Genomic DNA, 24792 nt, shown 5'->3' on the forward strand with positions numbered 1-24792 from the left:
TTACACAATCTCTTCAGTCTATATATACCTGAGCTGTCTATATATGGTAGGTTTTTCTTCGTTGTTCAGGGACCAACAAAAGAAAATAATGGCCCTAACCATATATTTAGAGAAAGAATAATTATTCTCCTCAGTCACTATTTACTACCCCACACCCTATAAGAAAAAAAAAAAACTGTCAGATGTAAAGTGTGAAGGTGAATAGTGATTGATGTATAGTAAAACCAGCATGGCGCAATTGCTGTGGCAATGTTGGCAATGCTGTCTTTTATAAACCTTATAAGTAGTTAGTCAGGTGCTGGTCTTGTTGCCATATATGTAATGTGCTACGTTAAGCTTGATGTAGTAACAGCATGGGTGTCAGTACACGTTCAAAATTGAATGAAAGAAATGGTATGTACATTGTATTGTTTACAGTGCCCTTCAGAAACATTGTATCCTCGGGAACTCTCCTACACATTTTCCCCAGCAAACGATTACTAAAGAACGCATGGACACGTACAATGTTTTGGCAGTCAACTACATCCATGTAGTTTCTATGTATCCATGTATTAGTTCCAGGTGTGTGTTTTATCTATTGGCACAGACGAACACAAAAATAGGTAGATGGCATCATTTCCCAGCTACAGGTACTTCAAAATGAGGTTCTGTTCTCGGTGGCAGACTTGATCCGGCCTATGAAATCATCAATCGTCAATGTCCCAAGCTCTCCACCAAACCTAGATCTAATAGTTACAGTTTGCATCTCAACTTCCTTGGGGCCCACAACAGCCATTAATGGGATTCTCTGCTTCTCTGCATTTCTAATGAGTTTTGGCAAACGCTCTCCATGGCAAACTTCAGCTCGAATACCGTTTGTTTTCAATTTCTTCGTCACCTCATTGCAGAATTCAAGCTGTGTAAAGACATGGAACTATTTATTTAGTACTATCTTCAAACCTTCTTGGTTGCGCATGAAATTAAGATGGCCTTTTTGTAAAAATGTATACTATCTATCGGGAGCAGAATTGTTTCTTAGAATTTCGTGAAATATTCCCATTTCGAAATTTATGGTGATGGCTGCCGTACTTGAGCGGCCCCATTTACTATGAGGAAATTACGCCTCAGATTATGCAATATACAAAAAGGGCAATTCAAATTGCATAGGCAACCAAAAATGATCAAGAAATCTACCCAATAGATTCTGAAATTCAGAAGCATGTGTAATATATACCTGGATGTCTGTAACTGGTAAAACTCGAGCTTGGACAGGAGAAAGCCATAATGGAAAATCCCCTGCATAATGTTCTATGAGAACTCCAAAGAATCGCTCCAAGGATCCAAGAACTGCTCTGTGGATCATGATAGGCCGCTTCTTTTCTGAGTTCGAATCAACATATGTGATGTCAAACCGCTGCGGTAAATTAAAATCAACCTGTAAAGTTTGTCAAAAAAAGATATATTAATAACCATAAGAGGTCATTTATAAAATTCAAAACAGTTTTTTAACCTAAACCAATCAATCCATACACATTAAATTCTGCAAATTTTGAGTTCAGAAATTGCCTGTATGGTTGAGCACTGCCACTTCCTTCCTAGAGCATCTTCAATCTTAAGATCTATCTTTGGACCATAAAAAGCACCACCACCTTCATCAAGTTCATAGCTCCACCCTTTATCATCCAAAGCATCTCTAAGGGCAGATGTTGCTTTCTCCCATATATCATCACCTCCAACAGCTTTCTCTGGCCTCGTAGAGAGATTTACTTCATACTTGCTAAAACCAAATTGCAGTAATATTTCTTCTGTAAGATCTAGGACACCCCTGATTTCATCTTTGATTTGATCCTCTAAGCAAAAGATGTGTGCATCATCCTGCAAAAGAGATCCCAAGGTTGAACCAAAAACTATATAGATTGTGCGATTTTGAGACAACAGAGTGCAAAAGTCTATCCAACTGTTGTGCTATATTACAGTCACTATAAACCATAGAACAAGCAGACTTTGAATAATACTGCACCTGGGTGAAACCTCTTACACGGAAGAGGCCATGTAAACTCCCAGATAATTCATATCTATATACCGTTCCCAACTCAGCAACCCTAATAGGAAAATCCCGATAAGAGTTGAGCTTTCTTTTGTAAACCAGAATATGGTAAGGGCAATTCATTGGTCGAAGTTGATAAAGTTCGTCCTCGATGTTCATCTGATCATACATATTCTCCCTGTAGAAGTCCAAATGACCACTAATCTTCCAAAGATCTGCTTTGGCTACATGTGGAGTATACAACAGATCATAGCCACGTTCAATGTGTATTTTTTTCCATGAATCTTCTATCATGTGCCTCACAGTAGCACCCTTTGGATGCCAGAACACTAAACCACCACCAGCTTCATCCTGCGCAGTTGTAGCAAATAAGATGATGTATTGAATACAAGATTTAAATTTTGAATCAACAGCAATCTAACAACAAAATCCAATCAGGTAGAATAGTACATAATCAATCTGTACAAGCAGCATAGAACAATTTTGATATAATTCAAAATTAGTACCTGTATAGAGAACAGATCAAGATCTTGACCAAGACGTCTGTGATCCCGGCGCTTAGCCTCCTCTTTGAAGTGAAGGTATGCTTTCAACTGTTTTTCATCCTCCCATGCAGTGCCATAGATCCTCTGCAACATCGGTTTCTTTTCATCTCCTCTCCAGTAAGCACCAGCAACAGATTCAAGTTCAACAGCCTTCCTGTCAATATTTCCAGTAGATTCAACATGAGGCCCAGCACAAAGATCCCACCATTCATTGCCTGAAAAGAACATTATATAACACAATGAGGTAAGAAATTAGAAATGTTCAAATCTTCAAGAAAACTTCGCACAAGGAAAGAAGGTTACTTTCCCTCATCCTTTTACAAAACTAAGCAACGTTATACTTTGACAAGACTATCCCTAAAGCTAAAAATGAGAGAAAATGATTAATATATTAATATTCTAAAAGTCTCTCTCACGTGTTGCGTGTGGACCGAGACTTAAGGTCTAACACGTGAAATTTTTTACTTTAAATGGGAAATTGAGCAGAATCGGGATTTGAACACTGGACTATCTCATTCAATACCATGATAAATTATCACTAATCCCAAAAGCTCACGTTATTACAAAAAAAAAAAATTCAATCATTTAATCAATAAATAAAAACGATGGAAGGGAAGTTGTAGAATCATGAAAACATGAAGACATCGTTTACTTGTATATGATGTCAACGGAAGAAAACAAAAAGATTGAATTATAAAACTAAAAACATAGTCAAGGATTCAATCTCCAGTTCCCTTAGGCAAGAAGATTGAGATCTGGAGTCCATCCAACTATCTGCACACAACTATGTTAAATCAAGAAGATAATAACTTGAACAGCAATGCCAGACTAATAACTCAAGTTTTCAGTGTGAACAACAGCAACTAACAAAATCATTTTCCATGGCACACCCCTGCTCCCTCCCATTTACATTCCCCATATTCATCTTCCCATATCTATCTCCACTATAATTTAACCCTTGAACACTGAAAAGCCGATGCTACACAAGTCCATCAGCCAAATAAAAAAATTCTGCCTAGTTTAGCTCTCTAATACTGTAGTGGATGCAGCGTACAGATGATCTGCATCAATAGCTGACTTTATCAGACCCTTCAAAATCTCTCCACCAACAAATGAAAAGAGCAAAAGTGCCATGGCCTCACAAATTTTACATCCAGTGGCACAAATCACTACCAGATCAAGAAATTCTTCCGACATGTAAAACAGGGAACAGGCATAATTCATTAAAATCTATTGCACCAAGCATAAATCATATTTTGAAGACAGTTCACTTGAACTTGAAGGAACAAAAAAATGGACTGATGAGGCATCTGCAATAATTCAAGGGCAGAGAGACAGTGACTTGAAAATGCACAGCACAATGCAGCACCCATTCAAGTTGCACTTGATTGTTTAGCCTTTCACAACTTGATATTTTGAAAGAACCCCACAAAATTTAGAAGATCCTTAGCATGCCATTACTTGTCAATGACAATAGAATAGCATATGAAGGTAGAAAATTACTATCAAGGGAAAATGATTTGAAAACAGTGAGAAGTCATACCAATATGATAGATGGTAATGGGATCCTCCTTGATACTGTCCAAAATCTCTATTTTGTAAGGTTCATTGATAGCTGCTATTCTTCTCTGGGCTTCATCTCTTGAGACTTCCTCTCTTATAAGAGGTAAATTTCTAGCAATGATCCGGTCCTACAGATGATGTAAGAAATAAATTCTGTACCCTGAAACCATGGACTAATGAATGAAGAGTTTCCAAAGCTCATAAGCTTCCATTCTAAAAGTTCAAAAAAAACAAAAAAACTAAACAAGAAAACGGAACACGTGGATTGAGTATCTAATATGCTTACCATCTCCTTCTTGATTCTCTTCAAGTCTTTATCAGTCAATGGCTCAACATCAAAATCATAATAAAAACCACTGTCTATCCATGGCCCAATTGTCACTTTCGCATCTGGGTAGAGCTTTTGAACAGCCATGGCCATCACATGTGCACACTGTATTGATGAATATCAGTTTATTAGTCCAAAGAAAGAAATAAAAAGCATACGATAAAAACAGAAAACTTGAGTGGTAGTCCAATTTGATGATACTGCATAAATCATTACTAAAGGATGCAAAATAGTATTGAAACGTACACTCACGGGTAAGTAATACTAGAGTCTTCAAATCCGGCTTACAAATGTTTAGCTCAAATTTAGATAAAAGATTGCATTTATCAATTTAACCATCCACTTTTTCAAATAACCTACATCTGACTCTCTCTTTTAGTTATCTACTCATTGTTCCATTTAAAAATTCTCTTTTATTATTCTTGACAATTGATTTTCTTTAGACCTATAAAAAAAAAATACTCTCTTTGATTCGTTCTTAATACTTTATTTACTTTTTTATCCTATGATCATATTTTTTAAAATTCATCTTTTCTCAATGGTTATATTTTCAAAAAATTTGTAGTTTCCCAACAGTCATGCATTTTCCCAACCAGTGCAAAGACATGGTAGAAAGGACAAAGGGAGTGCCCACGGATGTATGAGATAAAAAGAGCTGAATGCCTGACTGGAATGCACTAATTTTTGTATTAAAAATTTATGGATTGTTAGGTGAACAGCTATAACAAAAGTTGGCTAGCACTGTAGCGGCTAGACATCTCTTTAGCCATTATAGCTATCAGTTGCATGACCTTTTTAGCACTATCTTGGCATCTAGCATGATGACAGTGCTCTACCGTTGAACTAAAACTAGATACAAATTGAAAATTTTGATGCGTTACAAGTGTAAAAAACAAAAAAAACAAAAAAACCATTTGTTTCAGGTAGCATTTGGTCATATAAGACTAAGAATGAAAGACCCATACTTCAAATCAATATCGAATTGAACAAAAACAACACTAATACAAATAAAAAAAATCCCACCAAAAAATTTGAAGAAATCACACACAAAAGTAATAAAACAAGACCGTTTAGTTATATCAAGGTATTATACATTACCGTGTGGCGGATTCTGAGCAGCTTTTCAGAGGACTCGTTGGTTGGCAGGACTATTTTCTCGGTTTCCTCATTCCGGGCATTCTTCGTCTTCTTCACCAAGTTGTCGTTTTGTGACAAAGTAGCAGTTTCAGACGTATCTGTGGATATAGCTGAAGCCGTTGTGTGCTTCTTCTTCAACTTCATGTTCGAGGAGAGACAACAGGTGGGAGTGGAAAAGAGGCGTTTTGGCAAGTGGGAAAGGGAGGGTTTGAGGAGAGGAGGGGATAGGAAGGAGATGGAAGTTGCCATGGCCATTCTCTGAAGAATTAACATTGGCTCTGAGTCCTCTCGCCTGTCTGTCTCCGGGCTTTTAGAGTGGTCAGTCTTCTAACTTCCTGAGAGAGGATTTTTGGGTGAAGCTGTGTATGTGGTGGAGGATTTCTGCGAAGACTTTAAGGAGGGGCAATTTACAATTTACGATTTTTACGAGATATATGTATAATTTTCAAAATATGAGCTTAGATGTTGAAAATTTCTCTTTAAAGTAGCGGATAATATACCTGGTAAATTGCTTCTAGAGTATGATTTGATTTGAAATAAAAATTATAAAATTTAATTTTATAAATCAAATATTATCATTCATGTTCTACATATCAACTTGCAAATAGAAGAATTCTAAGATGATATTGAATCACATCATCACATTCATTTAAAAAATGTTTAAATATCTTACTTTAAAATAACATTATAATCTAAAGATTTATAACAATTCATTATTTATTGATTATATTTTATTCACTCAAAAAATATCCTTTAATTTAAGAAAAAAAATCTATATACATTTAACTAATGCTAAATGCAATTTTAGAATATTCAAATCTCGTGCACTTTTTTTTAAAAAATGGAGCTCATTATTAAAAAATGAATTATTTTCACACGCGTCCACATATTTTCACTTTTCTCAAAAGAAATATAGGAGACATGCACACCCTAATATAAGTAATTTTCCTATAGAGTGGGGTTATTCTGCCGCCCCACTCTTACCGCTAGGCATACCGTCCTAGTGTTTTTTTTTTTTTCTTTTCACATTTTTTAATACATTTAAATATTTTTAAAAAATAAAAAAAAAATACACCAATACACTTAAAATCATTTTCTTAATCACTAAATAAATAAATAAAAAATTGATCAGCGGTCATATAGAGTGGTCAAAGTGGAGATGCAAAGTAGCGTTTTCCTTTTCCTATATATTATAGTGCATATTTGATATTGTGATAGGAAATAGAGTTTTTTGTAATAATGCTCAAGTATAAAGCTCTACATTAAAGAAATGTTTGTTGTGGGGTAAACATGTAATCTAAAATGTCTTTACAGTTACTTACAGTACTCTTTTTTTTTTTTAAAAAAAATGTACAGTTATATGCAGGAACTTTTCAATTTGGTACTTTTTCAAAAGTAGAGTTTCATGTTAATTTAGGTGCTTAAAACATTTTTTTTATAAATAAATTTATCAAACATTTTACTTTTTATTAAGAGCTTTTAAGCTATTAAAAACTTAAAAACACTTTTTAAACTCACAAACTCAAATCCAAATGGGTAAAGCCTTTTGTTAAATAATAAAGGATTTAATTGTTAGTAAAATAAAATTAAAATAAGAACACATTTTAAAATCTAAAACCAATTACGTGATCTTTTGAACTACTCTAAGTAAAATTAGACGCTGCTTTGTGGCAGAGGATGAACAGTTTGAAGCATACAAAAAGGTCAAGTGATTAAAGAAATCTCTGTTCTTGAAACTCCATCTTAATTGCATGCCAAAGTTGTCAGTCTATGTGCAACACTGGTTATGTCTGAGAACTGTATAGCATTTTGTTTCATTTTCTTCGTTCTTTGTTTATACCTTTTAAAAAAGTACTAAGGGAATATTTAAAAGAGTATTGTTATGCATCAGCCACTATTCACCCTTAAAATTAATAACTTTTTTGTTTTTTTTTTCATAGAGTGGCGTATTTTTCATAAGATTGTAGGGTGTAGGTTAATAAATAGTAGCTGATGAGAAGATTTATTCATTCTAAAATGATGCTTTCAAGTAAGTAGAAATCATAGCTCACATTTGGTTTACAGCTTGAAAATTGATGACAATCTCCATTCAATTGTTTTTAAAACTGGTTTTTCCTTAAGAGTAAATTATAAACAAGTTCTTCTCCTCTTTTTTTTTTTTTTTTTTGCACATCAGAAGAACCTCATTCACAATGTCCAAGCCCCACAACACAAAAAAAAAAAAGATGAATTGAAGAAGTAAAAGATTTAATAAAACATGAAGTGCATATATATATATATATGGAATAAAATTACACCCTATGACTGTCCAGACAACACTCTACTCATAAATGAAATGATAAATCCCTACAAGGTGAAAGACAAAATCGAGAAAATGAAAGTAATAAGCTCTCTCTTAAACATATGGTGAAAACCCCCCCACAAAAGTAATCAAGAGATGCATCAATCGATCTAAGAAAGACACAAAGCCTAGTCATTCTTATCCTTAAACTACACCCCATTCTCTGTTCTGGCACCATAGCCATTTGCCCCATTCAGTCCATTCCCATGGGAGGGGTACTTTTCTGAGCTCCTATTTTTTCTTTTGATAACAATGAACCAAGTAAAAGCTTCCAAAATAGCTGCACAGACGCCAAGGAAAATCAGGATTCCGATATATATCTTCTTCCACTTACCATCGGGACTCAAGATGTCAAGACCTTCAAAGACGTTAACAATGCTCAGGATGATGACAGTGTATCCAATAGAGTGGTGGTAGATGTTCCAATACAACCTGTACTTGTGATCCTTCTTTGGCCTCAAAAGCAGAGCAAACACCTACAAACATGTACAAAATGACTGTAAGAAAACTATAGCAGACACCTTATATAATAATTGACACTTTTAATATAGATAAGCGGAATGTTATACAAGAACAAAGGGTGAAAAGAACATCGAAATTTTTTGGGGAGACAAATACATAATGCATGGTGTAAGGGAGTACCTGAAGTGTTCCCATGCAGAAAAGGACTATGCCGATGTTCCTATGGGTATCATAGGTAATGGCAGTGGAATCGCTGCCAAGTTTTATACCCGTGGCAAATCCAGCAACTCCAACAATATAGGCAGAAGTTTGGCAAGCGACATGTAGATAAAACCACGCAGGATCTGCAGACTTGAACACCTTTAGGTACCTAGCAATCACGGCTCCCATAGGCATCAAAACTCCCCAACTAACCGCGTTTAGTACTCCATGAGTCTGTAAAATGATCAATCCAAGTTATAAAAATCATTAGACCAATGAATATTTGAAGAGTCAAAGAAAGAACAATGGTTCATGTTGTTGAGCAGGCGAAAAATGAATAGATAGATCTGTGTTGTTAGTATTGTTAAATATTTATGCAAGAAAAGATTGTCATGTATGTAAAGTTGAGGGAAGGACTTAAAAATATGGTTGTCAACGGTTGAAATTGATCGAACCCCAAATATTGCCTCTCTGAGAACGATCGCAAAGATTGTAATCCATACTACAGAATTAATTCATTAACAAGAGGAGATGATCTATGTGGAAGGACATGCACTCACTATGTGTCAGGGAATGGGAAGTTGGGGAGTTTCAGCTAGATCAGTATTTCCGACCGCTAACTCTCGAGGGATATTCAACTTGCCATGGAATATTTTCCCAGAAATCTATGCAAGTATATATGTTCTAATATAGGTGTCGATCACACAAAAACCCATCAAAAGGACCCCAGAAGATTGGTAGTTGAGATGGCAAGTAAACCCCTTAAAACTAATTTAACAATAGCAATAGGTAATTAAGCCAAATGAGAAGAATTTATGCTAGTTTATGACCTTACTCCTGAATAAACTCGTATCACTTACATTCTTCTTTCGAAGCCTTGGAATGACCACTCCTGAAGGTGTTGTGGCCGTGGCATCGAGAAAATTCACAGTGCCTGTTGATCTCATATTATTTGAACCTGATGCAACATCATGCGAAATAGGATCGTTCCCATTCAAAGGACCTTGTTGCCAGACTTGGTTCATCGTTGTCTTGCCACTTTCAAGGGTTAATGTCGCAAATATAAACATCTCATTGTTATTCACAAATGTTGCAGAGAGATTCGACACATTAAAGCTCAAAGGACCCTCTGTCAATGTTGATATTGAATATGTAGACACTGGGGATGTGTATGCACGCATGCCTCCACTGGTGTTCTGAAAGGCCACAAGGGCTTGTGCCCCTACCATTCCTTGTCCAGTGGGGTTGAGGGCCCAAGAAATCCATCTCGAGTTTGAGGTTCCAGTCACTCTAAACGCGATATCAACTTTGCTGTTTGATTGATCATAGGTCCAGTGAAGGTATGAATTCAAAACAGGAAGGTCTTGGCATGAGCTGTATAACTTGTTGTTAGAGAAACTAGTATAGCTCCGGCAGGTTTGAGCAAACGATGAGGCACACAGAGAGAACAGAACACAAGAAAACAACAACAAAGTTGTAAAAGGTTTTCCCATGGTGAGAGATACCAATCAGAGGACTTTGAGGCTATGCCTAGATCGAAATCAATAGCACAAGGAAAACAAGTTCTCGGTATCTGGGTATGCACCAGATGATACTGAAATCCTTCGAAAAGGTTTTTCTTTTCTCTATCTAGGTTTCAAGGATTTGGATCAAAAACCAAAGCTTGTAGATAGATGTGTTGCAGAGGAGGTGCGGTGGGAATGAGACGAAAGGGAGAGAAAGTGGGTGTTATATATATATACTGTTGGAAGAGTTGGGCTTGTTGGACTAGTTGGTTGGAGAACGTGTCGTCCTGAGGCTACTACGAATGTGTGATCTATTCGTGTGTTGCCGAGTCCAATATAAAGAATTAAACATGGAAACTTAAAAAAAAAAAAAAATTAGGATTTGTTTTGTAATATTGTAATAACCATGGAAGAAGAGGTCATGTTTCCATCACACTTTCACTTCCCAAAGTTTTGAACTTTGTATTCAAATTGCCTTGCTAGGTCTTCAAGTCCAACCACTCTCCTTCTTCATACCTGCTTTTGTCCAGACCCTACAAGTTTCCAAGAAGCTTAGTTCATATTCTGAGAACGTGGAAGAGCCACCAAGGAAATTAATTCCTTTTAAAAAGTAAAGGCAGTCAAGGTCCCACACGTTGAATTAGCAATAAGCCAACAAATAGAAATCTCCATTGCTGTTTGTAAAAACAAAGTCATCGGCTGAAGTTCAACCCCGGCACCTACCGCAGAAGAAGAAAATCGAATCCAGTTGGTGTTTTAGGAAGAAATATCTATCAGAAATTAAAATCAAATCTGCAAAAGAGAAGTCGTACCAATTTTCGTCAAAGAAAATGACAGAATTAAATACCATAAACTTCGCTATTGCGTACCGAGAAAACCAAACCTTTGTAATTAATTTTCTTTTCTCAATGGCGAAGTACGGTGGATAGACCATCACCAATTCCAAACGGCAGTACAAAATAATAAACGAAAAACAATATAAGTGTACTTTCACTTTTAAGACCGAAACTAACGTGTTGACTCGGCCCCATTTCCCATTTCATGTTTTGAATTTTCACACATGGGGGAAACTTGCAGTCTGGACGGAGATTCATTCTGCAACCTTGACGGCCGGCTTCCACACGCCCGGCCGGTCGGTCAAACCATAATATAAACGCGTTATCACCGTATGTTCCCTTGATCCAACGACCGGGGCTTAAGTCAACAGGTGGATGAAAGTTTGGAGTGGGGGTATTTGGTAAACTAACATCTTATGGTTTGGTTGTTTGATTTCCCCAAGTATGATGCGGTTTTGAGGAAGTGATTACCTCGCGCTGTGTAATATTTTAAGAGCCGGTGTAAATTATTAAGAATAACGTTACGTACGGTCGTAAAGTATGTAAATGCTATGCAATCGTTTTGAAAAGAAATATAAAATTTTTTATTAAAAAAATCTCAGATTTTTTTTAAATGATTACATAATGCTTGCTCATTCATGATTATAATTATTATTTTTTAAATAATTAATTTCATATAATAATACACGAAGATCATTATAATAATATTTAATTAACGCATTCGTTTAGAAAAATAAATCAAATTTACCGATAATTTATAATATTGAATGATCTTTATAACGGCTAAAATCAAAGAAAGAGATATGTTCTTCTTGCTAATGCTTGACGTACTGGTAAATCTCTAAATCAATAAATATCTCACCGGCCCATTAAGTTTGAAATTAGTAAAAGATTATCACATGAAGATTGCATTTGTTTATAATTGATTATAAATATATATTGCATGCCAGCAAATGGGGACACGAAACCATGTGATTTCGTGTCATGTCACGTGGGATCTGGATGGGAATGATAAACGGGAATCATGTATGTTAGTTTGAACAGAAATGCTTGGGTCCAGAATTTGGATCTCGAATGATTTTTTTTTTTAATTTAATGATTAAAGAAGTGTTTTTTTTTAATAATATTGTAAATTTTTTATTTTTTTAAAAAATATTTATGATGATTAAAAAAGAAAATAAAAATAAAAATAAATAAATTACACTATTCATAGCACAAATTCGATGACTGTAGCATTGATCTACTTTGAATCTGAACTCTAAAAGTAGTTCAAAATAAATAGCCTCCCCAAATGTTGATTATATATCAAATAACGTAAGCATTGAAGGTGCATGTGACAAAATAGGACCATGTATAATTCCTAGTAACATCATGGGATTTACATAACGTTCAACCAAAGGAGAGAGAGTATATTTAATTTTGAATTTTTTTTTTCTTGATGTATATTTTGTATTGTACCTTACGAAAGTCGATTGTAGAATTGAAAGTTGTTTAAATATAATTTTTTGAAGAGTAGTTTTGATTTTGATTTTTGTGCTTAATTAGGCAATGTTTGAACTTGAGAAATATGGATTATTGTTGAGGAATAATCTCATACTGCCTAGAGATAAGGTCTTGGACATGTTTATAAGGGATGGTAAATTCTCTCTTGTAGAATCAATTTTATAAGATGAGTTAAACCTATAAATTTCTCTACAGTATCAGAGCAGAGATTTTGAATTCGAATCCTGACTCTACACTCTACATTTTATCCTATTTAATTAAATATTTCACTTACTCATTGAAAAGAGATTTGACCCACAAGTGAGAGAGAGAGTGTAAAAATATAAAATAAATAATAAAATTTACTTCTTCCCATCAACTTAAATTTTTGAAAAAAGTGGTAATTTCACAATAATAATATTGAAATCTTGTCATATTACAAAATGAATTAGAGATGTTATAGATTTTTTAATCAAACTTTAGGATATAGATTGAGAAATGAAAATAAGAATATCATGTATTTAATTTTGAGATTAAGTGATAATTAATATATTATTGTGTAGAAACAATAATTTGAAATACGGTTGGAATCAATAATTATGAATTGAGTGGTTGGGTTGGGTTGGGTTGGCGGTGTGAATGTTCTTCAGCCCTAAACAATAATATTAAACTACTCCCAACTGCCCCTTTTAATTACGTTTCCGTCAGTCCAAGACTCCAAATCCACAGCAACAAAATCAAAAATATTTTGTCCTTTTCTTCTTCTTTACAAAACCAAAAGCTGAAATTATTCATTTTCACGTACGCCTTGAATTAATATCTTCATATGAACTAATTAAGGTCTCTTTTATTTTTGGAGATAAAATAAGATGAGATGAGATTAAAATTAAAAAATTGAATAAAATATTATTATAGTATATTTTTTAATATTATTTTTATTTTAGAATTTAAAAAAATTAAATTGTTTATTTTATTTTATATTAAAAATTAAAAAAATTATAATGATTAGATAAGATGAGATGAGATGTTTTTCCAAAACAAACGAGGCCTAAGTCGCCGTTATCCCAATGAATTATCCAAAACCTCAAGAACGAACTCTCTCGACTTAAGTGAAAAAAGTGGGCTTTTTGACGTTCCCAATTTTGTAATAAGAAAATGTTAGTTTATAGCTTGATTTTATCTCTTCTTATGTATTTATTTATTTTATTTAATAATTAAGAAAGTAATTTCTAATATATTGATATATTTTTTTTTTTTTAAACAATATATTAAAAAAATATAAAAAAAAAAGATTAAAAAAAAAAAAAAAAACTTTGTGATATCAAACTAGACGGCACGCTAGCATGACTCTTTGTAATATTTGCTAATCATCCATTACATAAACTTCTACCACTACTTTTTATCCAACATTTTTATTTACAATTTAAAGAGGTATTATAACTAAACTCTACAAATTCTAGCATGAGTAAAGGACTTTCTTGCATTTACCCATATATCATCTTGGATTTTATTTCCTTTTCTTTCTTTTGGCTTTGTTGTGATCTAAACTAGAATTAAACTTACTACTGCAAATATAAAAAAAAAAAATGTCATCCTCTTGTTTGAAAAAGAAATAATCACATATATCTGTCTTTCAAATTAATCATTATTATAAGCGCTTCATCTCTCTGGCCTCTTTCATTCTCATTTGAGAAATGCTATAACTATAAAAATATTCTATAAAAATAAATCTACAAATTAACATGACTTCATATGATATGTTAAATTTTATTTTTTAATAAAAATAATTTTACAATCTAATATAACATATTAAATTACGTTATTTATAGATTTATTTTTACATTTTTCATCTCGAAATAATTAGATTTTTAAAATTGTTTAGTCACGTCATGCAATCTTCATTAAAATAATTATGATTTATTCATTTAAGTTTAAAATATTTTGAAATTAATTTCTCGGAGACTAAAGAAAGACTCCATCATCACTAACAGATATTCAATATTGGCAGCCAAAACTTTTAAAATTCAAACACTTTTTAGTTCAATTCCGGAGTTTTCTCACTTTGTAGCTTTCTGGCATGCGGTAGTCATTCTAGAACCTTAAATTTTCTTGCAGACCAAACGTCACAACAATCCAACACCAATTTCTGAGAAAGATTCAACTTATGATCCGTGCCTCCAAAGTCACCTATTTTGCATTGCATCGCCATCCATCATCAATTATTTGAAAGTAATAGCAGCCCTTTTCCATTACATGCATACAGATCATGATTCATGATCATATATAATTTAGAATGCTTTATTATTATACCAAGAAAATTCCAGATTTCATTTTAAGTTAAGATCAGGTCCTTGTTGGTTCATCGAACCGTGCCCATTTTGTGGCCTAGGCTTTGTCGTTGAATTGGTCTAATGCTGGGGAAAGAAGAGTTGCGTGCATGATAAGAGAAAGTAGGACCAAGAAAAGATTATCATGGCAAAATGATTAGAACTCTCTCTCATGGAATTGCAGCAATTCACAGAAAACTAGCAAATTGAAGTTGCAGTACTCATGAGTCAGCTTTTCTTGACTAACATATGATTACAAGCATCGTCTCCTGTAATGAATGAACCATTCTACTCAAACCTTAATTAGATTGATCGGTAAAAGGCATTCTCATCATTAACACTACCAAAAACCATGCACCAATGGGATTAGCAGAGGCCCTCCGAACAAGAAGATAAGCTTAATGCTCCTTTTTGAGTCCTTTTGCTTGCCTACTTCTCATTTTAAGGGTAAATAAATCATGTTTCTTTGGTGGAACTAATGGTTTATGATGCAGTCCAACCACATGGCGCATGCAATATAAATTTGGTTGGGTTATTAATAGGAGATTCAAAATTAGGATCCTAGACAAGGAATATTACCATATTCTTACTACAAATAAACACTCCCAGTCCGTAGCATTGGACCAGTGAAGGGAAGAATCCAGAACAGGAAGGTCTTGGCATGAGCTGTATGTCCTGTTGCATGAGAAAGTATAGTTCTTGCAGGTTTGACCAAACGATTGACGCACACAGAGAACATAACACATGAAAACAACAGAGTTTTCGAATATTTTACCATGGTTTCGCTAGCGATTTGAGGACTTAGAAGTTAAGCCTTTAAAATATGTAAAGATACCATCTTGGCCAATAGAAAGGAGTATTGAATGAATGACAAAAAAAACCAGGAAATAAGAACCTGGCGAAAACGATCTATTAATATGGGTTTCTTAGGCAATTCATAATCTCTATTTTCAAGTGAACCATCATTTAACAAGATCTTTGGCGTATTTAAAGTCCAAACAACTTCAAACACTGGCAGAAGACCTCATTCTACTACAGATAAATCAGATTATTGGTCACGTTCTTTAGAGCTACGCATGTGTAAGGACAGAACCCAGCAAATGTAGCAGCTCTTCTTGCTTGGGCTTGGTTACTTGTAACTCCAAAGTCACCTGTCATGTAAGGAAAAATATATGCTAAAAATGGCAGGAGTATCCCAAGAAAAATTGATGCTAAATCAAACATTTGAATATGTTCTCTCAATATCAAAGTTTATTCTTTTGGATGGTTAGGAAGCATATGGTTCAGCCAGTTTTTAACAATAAAGAATTATTCCCAACTGGGGCAAAGAATAAATAGAACATAACTAACAGCATTCTAGATCCAGTTAAACTTATAAAATGACCTGCCTGGTGACCGTCAACAAACTAGTTTCAACAATTTCTTTTCTTGTGTATAATTTGATATGGTATGACAGAAACCAAATGTCAAAATCATCAATAAACTGATGATTTCACATGATTAAATCGATCAACAAACTAGACAATGGCTGCCAATACTTTTTCTCAAACTAAAATTACATTTTCTCAAACTAACATTACATAAATTATTGAAAACTATATGATCGGTAAAGGCCAAAGCCACCAGAGAATATGTAAGTAAATGCCATCTTTACAAGGTCTAGAATATTACAAGATTGATATTGGGTGAAGCATATTTCAATTCATCAATGTAAGTAAATGGCATCTTTACAGGGTCTATTCTGGTGTTCCTAGAGATAGAATACTCTTACCTCTTTAAATATTTCACTATAAGAAGTCTCTTTAAATCCCTACACCAATCACAAGTGAATTTAATCAGCCTTATTGAAGGATAAAGTTTAGATGCAAGGGTCCTCTGTTGGATGCACAAACAAGAAAAAGTGGGTGTAAAGTAGGGAGGGAATAAATGCAAATCATTTATATGTAACAACATGCATGCTCTTCACCTGCACAAATGGGTATGGAAAAGTTTTATGTAATGAATGGCCAAGATTGCATGAACGTGCAGAAATGAGAGAGAGAGAGAGAGAGAGACCAATTTCTTGAACAAGGCAAGAGACGTTCCATTTGATTCTCCAATTTTTGCGCGGAAGATACAGATCTCTAAGTTCTCAACTGCAAATGCCATCATTATCAAGACACATTCCTTTCCAAGTCCTTTACCCCGGCTACAGTAGCAAGAGGGAAATGATAAGTAATAAGATTGAGGGGTGCTACATATGACAGCATAGGTAGTTACAACTCTTCTTTCCCTTTCTATAATAAGTAAAGGTATTTATAAACTTCACAGCAAGTCAAAAAGAAAATTGAGAGAGATGCAAGCTAGAATTTTGTTTCAGCCGCAACATTCAATATAGAGTGTCAATAATCAAACTATCCGAACACATTGACCATGGAACGTTTCAGGCGCAACATTCAATATAGAGTGTCAATAATCAAACTGTCCGAACGCAGTGACCACAGATAAGTTGATTACACTATTTTGAGTAGATTCAGTGTTATCTTACTCTCTAATTATCTGCTCTATTTTCGTTTCAGCCGCAACATTCAATATAGTGTCAATAATCAAACTATCCGAACGCATTGAGTCATTGACCATGGATTGTTTCAGCTGCAACGTTCAATATAGAGTGTCAATAATCAAACTGTCCGAGCGCAATGACTGCAGTGACTGCAGATAAGTTGATTACACTATTTTGAAGTAGATTCAGTGTTACCTTACTCTCTAATTATCCACTCTAGGTCAATGAAGAAGGGTTCATCCAAAATCGAAACAGAACTGTGGAGAGATGATATCTGGAGCCTGCCCAAGTGCCCAAAATGGTCCATACATCCATATGTATAAAAACACACAAATCTGCAGGCCCTTACACAATGGCACACTCTACTTTTTGTATTTCATAAGTCATTGCATAACCATATATGTCGTATTCACAGCTTCCCCTTCCTAAAGAATTAAATATGAAGGAATATAATATGGAAGCAAACGAAATCTAAATCCCAGCAAAAGAGTAAGAATGTGTTAAATTGCTAGATTGAAAATGCTTATAAATGAAGGCAAAAAGAAAGAAATAGGATTGGAAATAACTTAGGCAATTCACTTAAATTAATATCTGTTTATCATCAGACTAAGTAAAGGTCAGTTACCTTTTGGGTTCAGCTATCATTATTTCAATCTCTGCCATGTGGGGATCATCCAAATCGTTCATGTATAGGTTCACATCACCAATCATGGCTGGAAAAGGACGTTTTAATCCCTTATAATAGATTAATATAGTGTATCAAGCAAATAAGCTAATTAGGGTGTTCAGATGATTTCCTGTATCTGTATATGCGAAAAAATACGGACTATGCGTAGTCAAGAACTTTTCACCTCCAAGATGGAAGATTTTCGATTAGTTTCCCCCAAGAGGATAATTGGAAAAAGAAAATGATGTCAATTTAACTGACCTTCAACATGGGGGTCCCCATGAATGAAGTCGCCAACAACCATCTCCTTATCCAATACAATGAAAGTCTTCTCTGCAAAACGAATATACGAGTCCTTAATAATTATCACTAATACAAGAAAAAAAAAAAAACCCAATTTAGATGATACCGCAAGAAATCCAAAACAAATACATATTTTTTAAAACACGGGCATATACAATCAAAACAGAGAAAACTGAACCGAGTTTTATGCACAAAAACCAAAATTAATGAGAAAATTCATTTGATGCGCTGAAAGATTGAATGAGAGAGAGAGAGAGAGAGAGAGAGAGAGAGAACTGTGGGGGTCTTGGGTCCAGGAGAGCTGCATTTGGAACTCCTGGTCAAGTGTGAGGGGCTCAGAGCCGGTGGCTTGAAGGAGAGCAGGGTCTTGCATCCACTCATGGTACTTAGGTACATGTGCCTCCATGTACGGTACCATTATGACCTTCTTCCCCTCCAAACTCACGCTCTTTTTCTCCATCTCTCCCTCTCTTGGGTTTCTCTGCTGTGCTACTGCTGACTGCTCAAGGTCCTTGCCCCACGTAGAAAGCGAGACATCTGAGCGCCTTGTCGTTAGAACTGTTTGTTCTTTCGGAAAAAGACCATGCTTGTTCTCAGAGAACGACGTCCCGTTTTTCTCCTATTCAAAAACAATAGTACTTTTGTTTTCTTGGCAATATATCAACTATATTAGAGCATTCACAATAGTTTTTTTATCTTCTCTTTTAAAATACATCATAAAATTTTATATTTTATATTTTACATACTGACTTTTACAATATATCATATATCAATTTATCTATTTTTCATTCATATCATTTAAATAATATTTTTTTAGTCTTTTTAAACATTTCATTTTTATCAATAAATTTGTAATATCCATATATTTGCAATATATTATTATATAAAATTTAATATAATTCAGTCCTATACACACAAAATAAAAATATATAAGCCAAATAAAAATTTAAAATAAAATCAAAATATGAAAAAATTGGATAAATAATATTTCCAAGATATTTTTTAGAAAAAAATAAAATTGATGTGTTTTAAATGATGAACAATAAAAATAATTTGTATTGAAATGTAAAAGTAAAAGTAAATAAGGGAGTAAATGAATTATAAATAATTAAAAACTTGATTGAAGGATGAATATGTAGCGGGTTATTGAAACAATTTGTATTTTACATGTTCTTTTACATAATAGGATGGAACTCTTTTTATGAACAATTCTTTAAAAAATTTATATTTTTTGTATTATATATAAGTCATTGAGAATGCTCTTACAATCAACCTATCCTAACGAATATATCAATAGTACTCACATTTCTTGTCATGACATCAAGAAGATATCACTACTAGGGTTTGAAATTTGATGTTAGTCTATTATTATTATTCTATAATAATTAACACATGTTAGTAGAGTATTGAATATAACTATATAAATTATAGACTTTCAATATGAATATATATGATGACTATATAGATAATACATATTTTTATAACTTATTTATACTAATCTCGGAGTTGGAGGTACAAGTCAGAGGTGAATCTCGATGCAAAGTCGAAGCTTGAGGTCAAAGTTGATCAGGAAACAGTTTCGACTCCGACTCCAATAAAAATGACACTAAAACCTCTGACTTCGGCTATTTTCTTGGAGCTTCAACTTCTATAGTGTAGAATTGGTACAAAGTCGATGAGTCGGATAATTGAATCTTTGCATAGCCCTAAAGGCAATATACTAGGGCAAAGTGCAGCAAAGGGTAGGTGTTAAGCATATCAATGGCAGCACATGTGGAGTCTGACATTGTGCATAATTGTGTTTAGGAAAAACTGGGTCAACTTGTGACCCGATCAAATTTGAATCAACCTGGATCATGAGTTGAACTATTTTTTTTTTTGTTGAACTAATTAGAGAAAAATAAAATGGCCAGATAATAGTCACGGGTCAGTTGTGACCCAATTGAGCCACATATTTTTTACTATAAATTATTTGAAATTGGAAAGTATAGCTCATGTTTTAAATAATTTCTTAAATTTTTATTGTAAAGCCTATTCGTGTCGGGTTGGATTGACTTGAAATTGTAAACCTAAATAACTAGGCACGACTCGACACGATTGACAGGGAGCGTGATGGAAATCATTAATGAAAAGTAATAAGAGTAATTAATAAGTAACAGAAATTATTTAAAACTCGTCACATTTCGAAATTATTCAATATCGAATTCCACATTAAGGGCAAGTTTTTAGGATACGCATCTGATCAAGTTGTATAATTAACGAGTCACGAACTCGTAATGTGTTTGACTTGGATTAAAAAAAAAAAAAGTTAATCTATAGTTTGGTTATGAATGTTAATATCATTACATATTTAAACACAGAGGTTCATTTCCATGTTATTTAATATATTTTAATTCCCTTGCTATTTTTCTCATTCTTATATCTATGTTTATGCAATGAATAATATTACATACAGTCGTAAAGTATACAAATGCCGCACAATCAATTTGTAAAAGAATGAGATCCACTTTAAAAAATTAATTTTTTTTTCTTATAAATCCGTATTTATTCACTTTTTAAAAAATATTGGGCGGCAGACTGTCTTGAGGAGTCAGACTGCAAATATCATTTCTCTAATATCATTTTTGTACATACACGTCCCAAATTCGTATGTACTTGCAAAGAATCCAACCAATAACAAGCAGCCTATTGCGAGAGCAAGGAGGATAGGTAAGGCACTGTACTTCGTCATCCACCAAGATACTCATTATTGCAGAAAGCAACCAAAACGACCCCTAAAGTACTGGGAATTCAAATGAATAGGCACGTTTTACACTATGTTTGAAATAACAAACAAATTGCATATGCTTGTGGTTCTATACAATATTTTTTAGTTAGTGTCAAACAACACACTTGGACTAGAAGTGGAATCCGTACATCGATTTGAGGAACATCACAGAGACAGGTACATTAATAATCAGGAATGGAAGCAAACCGATATCCTTTGGCATTCCTCCATGCATAATATGCAATTCGAGTCTCATAAAAGCCTGCAGTCACAATCGATCAATATAAAGGTGGTCAATTACTGACAAATGGATGGAAATTTTTTAGCAGATCCATACTGAAAACACAACTCAGAAAAAGGCATTAAGAAACAACTCAGCTGCACCATCCACTCTTCTCTGTTGCAGGAAATAGTTACATTAGATGCAAACCTAATTTGCATAAAAGGTTGCAATGTATTACAAAAAATTAACCAAAAACGACACTAAAGACTGATAAAATGGTTGCACTTCCACAAAGGCATCAATGGCCTGGTAACCCGAAGAGGGGAAGCATATGCTCTTGAAGGGAAGATTGCTTTAGTAGTGGACAAATTCAGACTCTACCAACACATATAAAAGGCACTCACCCAAGTTCAACCCGGAAAGACTTCAACTCAAGTCTCAAAAAGAAATAAGGATGCCAGCCATAGGACTGACCGCTACTAAATTGAGTAGCACAAATGAGACAAGCCTACAGCAGACCACACAACATCTCATGCCATGATGGGGAACTCGCTTACATCATTCAGTATGTGATAAATGGCATTTTACACCAATACTAAATCCAAACCACAAAGTATTTGCAAGTACCAGAATATCCATTACCCTCCATTTCCCATATATAATTTTATCTTACAAAGAAAATAAAGCATTGGATAGGTATTAAACAAGATGATTACTTAGTCATGTCTTAGTATTGTGCAAGCTGATAATTGTGTTAGTAATAATAATATGAATACCTGGGAGGAAGGAGATAATTCCTAAGGCCAAAAGGCCGAAGGCCTGGGAGTGCTCCCCTCCCATGTGACCTGTGAAGATGAAATATGAAAGGAAGAGAAGCACTGATCCAAGAAACAGCAGGAAGAGGGCAAGGGCAATGGATTTCCATGGGATTTTATCCAAGGCTTTGGGTGTATAGTCAAACCGAGCGTCGTACTGTCTTCTCGCAATATCATCATAATTATCATCTTCATCGGTAGGGAGAGCATTGTACTGAACATGGCGTCTTGATGCCATAGTAATCAAACTCAACTCTCAATTAATCCTAGGGATACTCAAACAACACAATCAAATAAGTATAGTATAATGAAAATTGTGAAAGCAGATTAGCACAAACTAACATGTTGTGTATCCCGCAACTGCATAAAATTAGATTCACTACCCCCCACCCATTGGCATCCAAAAGCAAATAATCCTAAAACAAAACTTAGAAATGCCATGTTGCAAATTAAATAAAAATCTTCTCAATTAGACATACACGCCAACTATGTTGGCAGAATATAGGAAGTAACGCATCAGAGTAGTGCTTGTTCACAAAATGACTGTATCTCACACCATGACTCAAACCGAGGCTTTAAATGGGGGTGATACTCATCAGCGTGTCCAGAGAAATTTAGTCTATCGCACCGGACCAGAGAAAATATTGAAAAAATAAATCCACCAGTGAAACTTTTCCCAATATCAGACTACATTCATCTCCTTTATTCCACATAATATTGAAGGATCAATGACTCATGTCAGTGGAGAACAAACGGGTCGCTCCATTATATACAAAAGAGCTGGTACTTTAACTTCCTAAGAAACAACTGTGCTTACTTTTCTTGGATAAAAATTCATGTAAATATGGTACAAGCACAAGTAGAGAAATGAAAATTAGCTTGGGATAGAAGAAATATCATAAAACCAACTTTCATACAAGTAGAAAGTTGGTAGTAATACACTAGCAATTAAACATATTAGTATTCGATTGAAGCTAATAAAGGATCAAGGCTAAATTTTTTATATCCGTTGACGCTTCTTTCATAGAAAACAACAGAACCCCATGAATCAGCATACATTCAACTTGACCAAAAAGCAACCCAGATCAATGGTAGCCCCCAGATTTTGCAAAAAGATATATGCCCATTATTTAACAACTAGAAAACGATCAGCCAATAAAAACCACATACATCATAGGATAATTTTCTGCAAACGAGATTGTCACGATTAGACATACCCAGTTACACCCAAAAGGCAAACCAAACAATAAACTTTTAACAAACTCCTTGAAAAACAAAATAATGCCACGAATCCCTTGGGAAGACTTCTATCAGAAAGAAAATTCTTAAAAGTCTGAGAGCCCAAAACTTTAGAAAGAAACGCCATCCGAAGAAAAACGAATAAGCCGATGAAAACCTGGAAAATAGCAGCACATGAAAGTTCCTCCCGACGGATTGAGGGACGCCAAAATTGGTGGAAATTTGAACCTGTGGTCTTAATTTGATGAAGGAAAAAGCCCCAAACAAGTCAAAGAAAGCAGATGAGAGAGGCCGAGAAGTGAGAAAGATTTCACAAGGAAGAGTCCCGAAGTGGTTTGGATTTCATATTAATCGATTTGGGTAAAAATAGATTAATATGATAAGACACGATGAATAAATAAATTAATTACGAGTCAATATGTGAAACTTACAGTGGACCTCTACGATACGAATAAATTTTATTTTTAAATTTTAAAAATAGCGTAATGTTAAATATAGATCGAGATTGTGTAAATTTTATACACTCATTTTGAAAAAAATTAGAATCTATTATTAAAAAAATATTTTTATATAGGTCTAATAAGACCGTAAATACCATTTTTCTTAAAAATATTTAGTCTTATATGTTTTTTTTGTTGTTTAGAATATGTGATATTAATATTATTATTTGACTATATTATATCTAAAACTATTAAATTTTTTTTGTTAATATATAATTTTATTTTATGAAAATATTAGTTTTATTAATTATTGATTTGATTCATTTGAATATTGATAATAAAATATTTTATCATGAGTTCAGTTGTAATTGTAAATTATTTATGTAATTATATTTATATTATATTAATTGAATTAAAAAATAAATATATGGGTAAGCTCAACTCATTTATATGAAATAAATTAATCGGATTGAAATAGATTAAATGAGTTGTGTCCAAATTAACAGAATAATAATTAATCATTAAACATGTTAAGTGGGTCGGGTTTAGATTTTAGAGTCTGGACACATAATTTAATACACATGACTTGATACGAGATGAACATGAATTGACACCCTGAATTATCTACAAACAACATAAATGTTTCCTTTTGGTATTGATATCATACTAATACTGTAATATCCCTAGTGCTATTTTCTTCGTTTTCTAATATGAGCATATAATAATTATAATATCAAATAAGGAGTGAGAGGGAGAGATAAAGATAAGTGTTTATAATTTTATTGTGGGGGTTCTCTTGGATGGAGCCTGGAGCGTCTTTTAGAGGGAGAGCTAAATATAAGTGTTGCAATTTAAATTGAGTTTGCTTTTAGGCAAGTCTTTTTATTGATACATCAAACATATGTTGTAGTAATGTGAAAACCATATTAGTTTACATAAAAAGAAGTATTAGTATTATATATTTTGACCGTTTCTATCAATATAATTATGAGCCCCACAATAAGATCACATGTGTTACACATTAAGCTTATAAATAAATAAAA

The 24792-nt window shown here is 33.8% G+C and overlaps 4 protein-coding genes across 4 annotated transcripts; all 4 read right to left on the reverse strand.

Annotated features, from left to right (window-relative positions):
• Positions 1-358: 358 nt before the first annotated feature.
• Positions 359-6008, reverse strand: LOC109012633 (threonine--tRNA ligase, chloroplastic/mitochondrial 2). Its single transcript, XM_018994372.2, has 8 exons — positions 5561-6008; positions 4421-4567; positions 4115-4262; positions 2533-2786; positions 2000-2377; positions 1546-1854; positions 1214-1414; positions 359-895 (listed from the first exon to the last, which is right to left on the reverse strand). The coding sequence occupies exons 1-8, from the start codon at positions 5870-5872 to the stop codon at positions 635-637; spliced, it is 2010 nt and encodes a 669-aa protein (XP_018849917.1). The 5' UTR covers positions 5873-6008; the 3' UTR covers positions 359-634.
• Positions 6009-7845: 1837 nt separating this feature from the next.
• LOC109012635 (cytochrome b561 and DOMON domain-containing protein At5g47530-like) lies at positions 7846-10992 on the reverse strand. Its single transcript, XM_018994374.2, has 3 exons — positions 9464-10992; positions 8583-8837; positions 7846-8416 (listed from the first exon to the last, which is right to left on the reverse strand). The coding sequence occupies exons 1-3, from the start codon at positions 10094-10096 to the stop codon at positions 8090-8092; spliced, it is 1215 nt and encodes a 404-aa protein (XP_018849919.1). The 5' UTR covers positions 10097-10992; the 3' UTR covers positions 7846-8089.
• A 4627-nt stretch (positions 10993-15619) lies between these two features.
• LOC109012636 (N-acetyltransferase 9-like protein) lies at positions 15620-20052 on the reverse strand. Its single transcript, XM_018994377.2, has 7 exons — positions 19987-20052; positions 18542-18884; positions 18224-18295; positions 17921-18008; positions 16809-16941; positions 16525-16563; positions 15620-15904 (listed from the first exon to the last, which is right to left on the reverse strand). Exons 1-7 carry the CDS (start codon positions 20050-20052, stop codon positions 15824-15826), a joined length of 822 nt encoding a protein of 273 aa, XP_018849922.2. The 3' UTR covers positions 15620-15823.
• Positions 20053-20988: 936 nt separating this feature from the next.
• Positions 20989-23676, reverse strand: LOC109012632 (transmembrane protein 230-like). Its single transcript, XM_018994371.2, has 3 exons — positions 23467-23676; positions 22032-22336; positions 20989-21294 (listed from the first exon to the last, which is right to left on the reverse strand). The coding sequence occupies exons 2-3, from the start codon at positions 22306-22308 to the stop codon at positions 21215-21217; spliced, it is 357 nt and encodes a 118-aa protein (XP_018849916.1). The 5' UTR covers positions 22309-22336; positions 23467-23676; the 3' UTR covers positions 20989-21214.
• Positions 23677-24792: the final 1116 nt, after the last annotated feature.

Source organism: Juglans regia, chromosome 1 (genome assembly GCF_001411555.2).
Source record: "Juglans regia cultivar Chandler chromosome 1, Walnut 2.0, whole genome shotgun sequence".
Taxonomy (NCBI): Eukaryota; Viridiplantae; Streptophyta; class Magnoliopsida; order Fagales; family Juglandaceae; genus Juglans; species Juglans regia.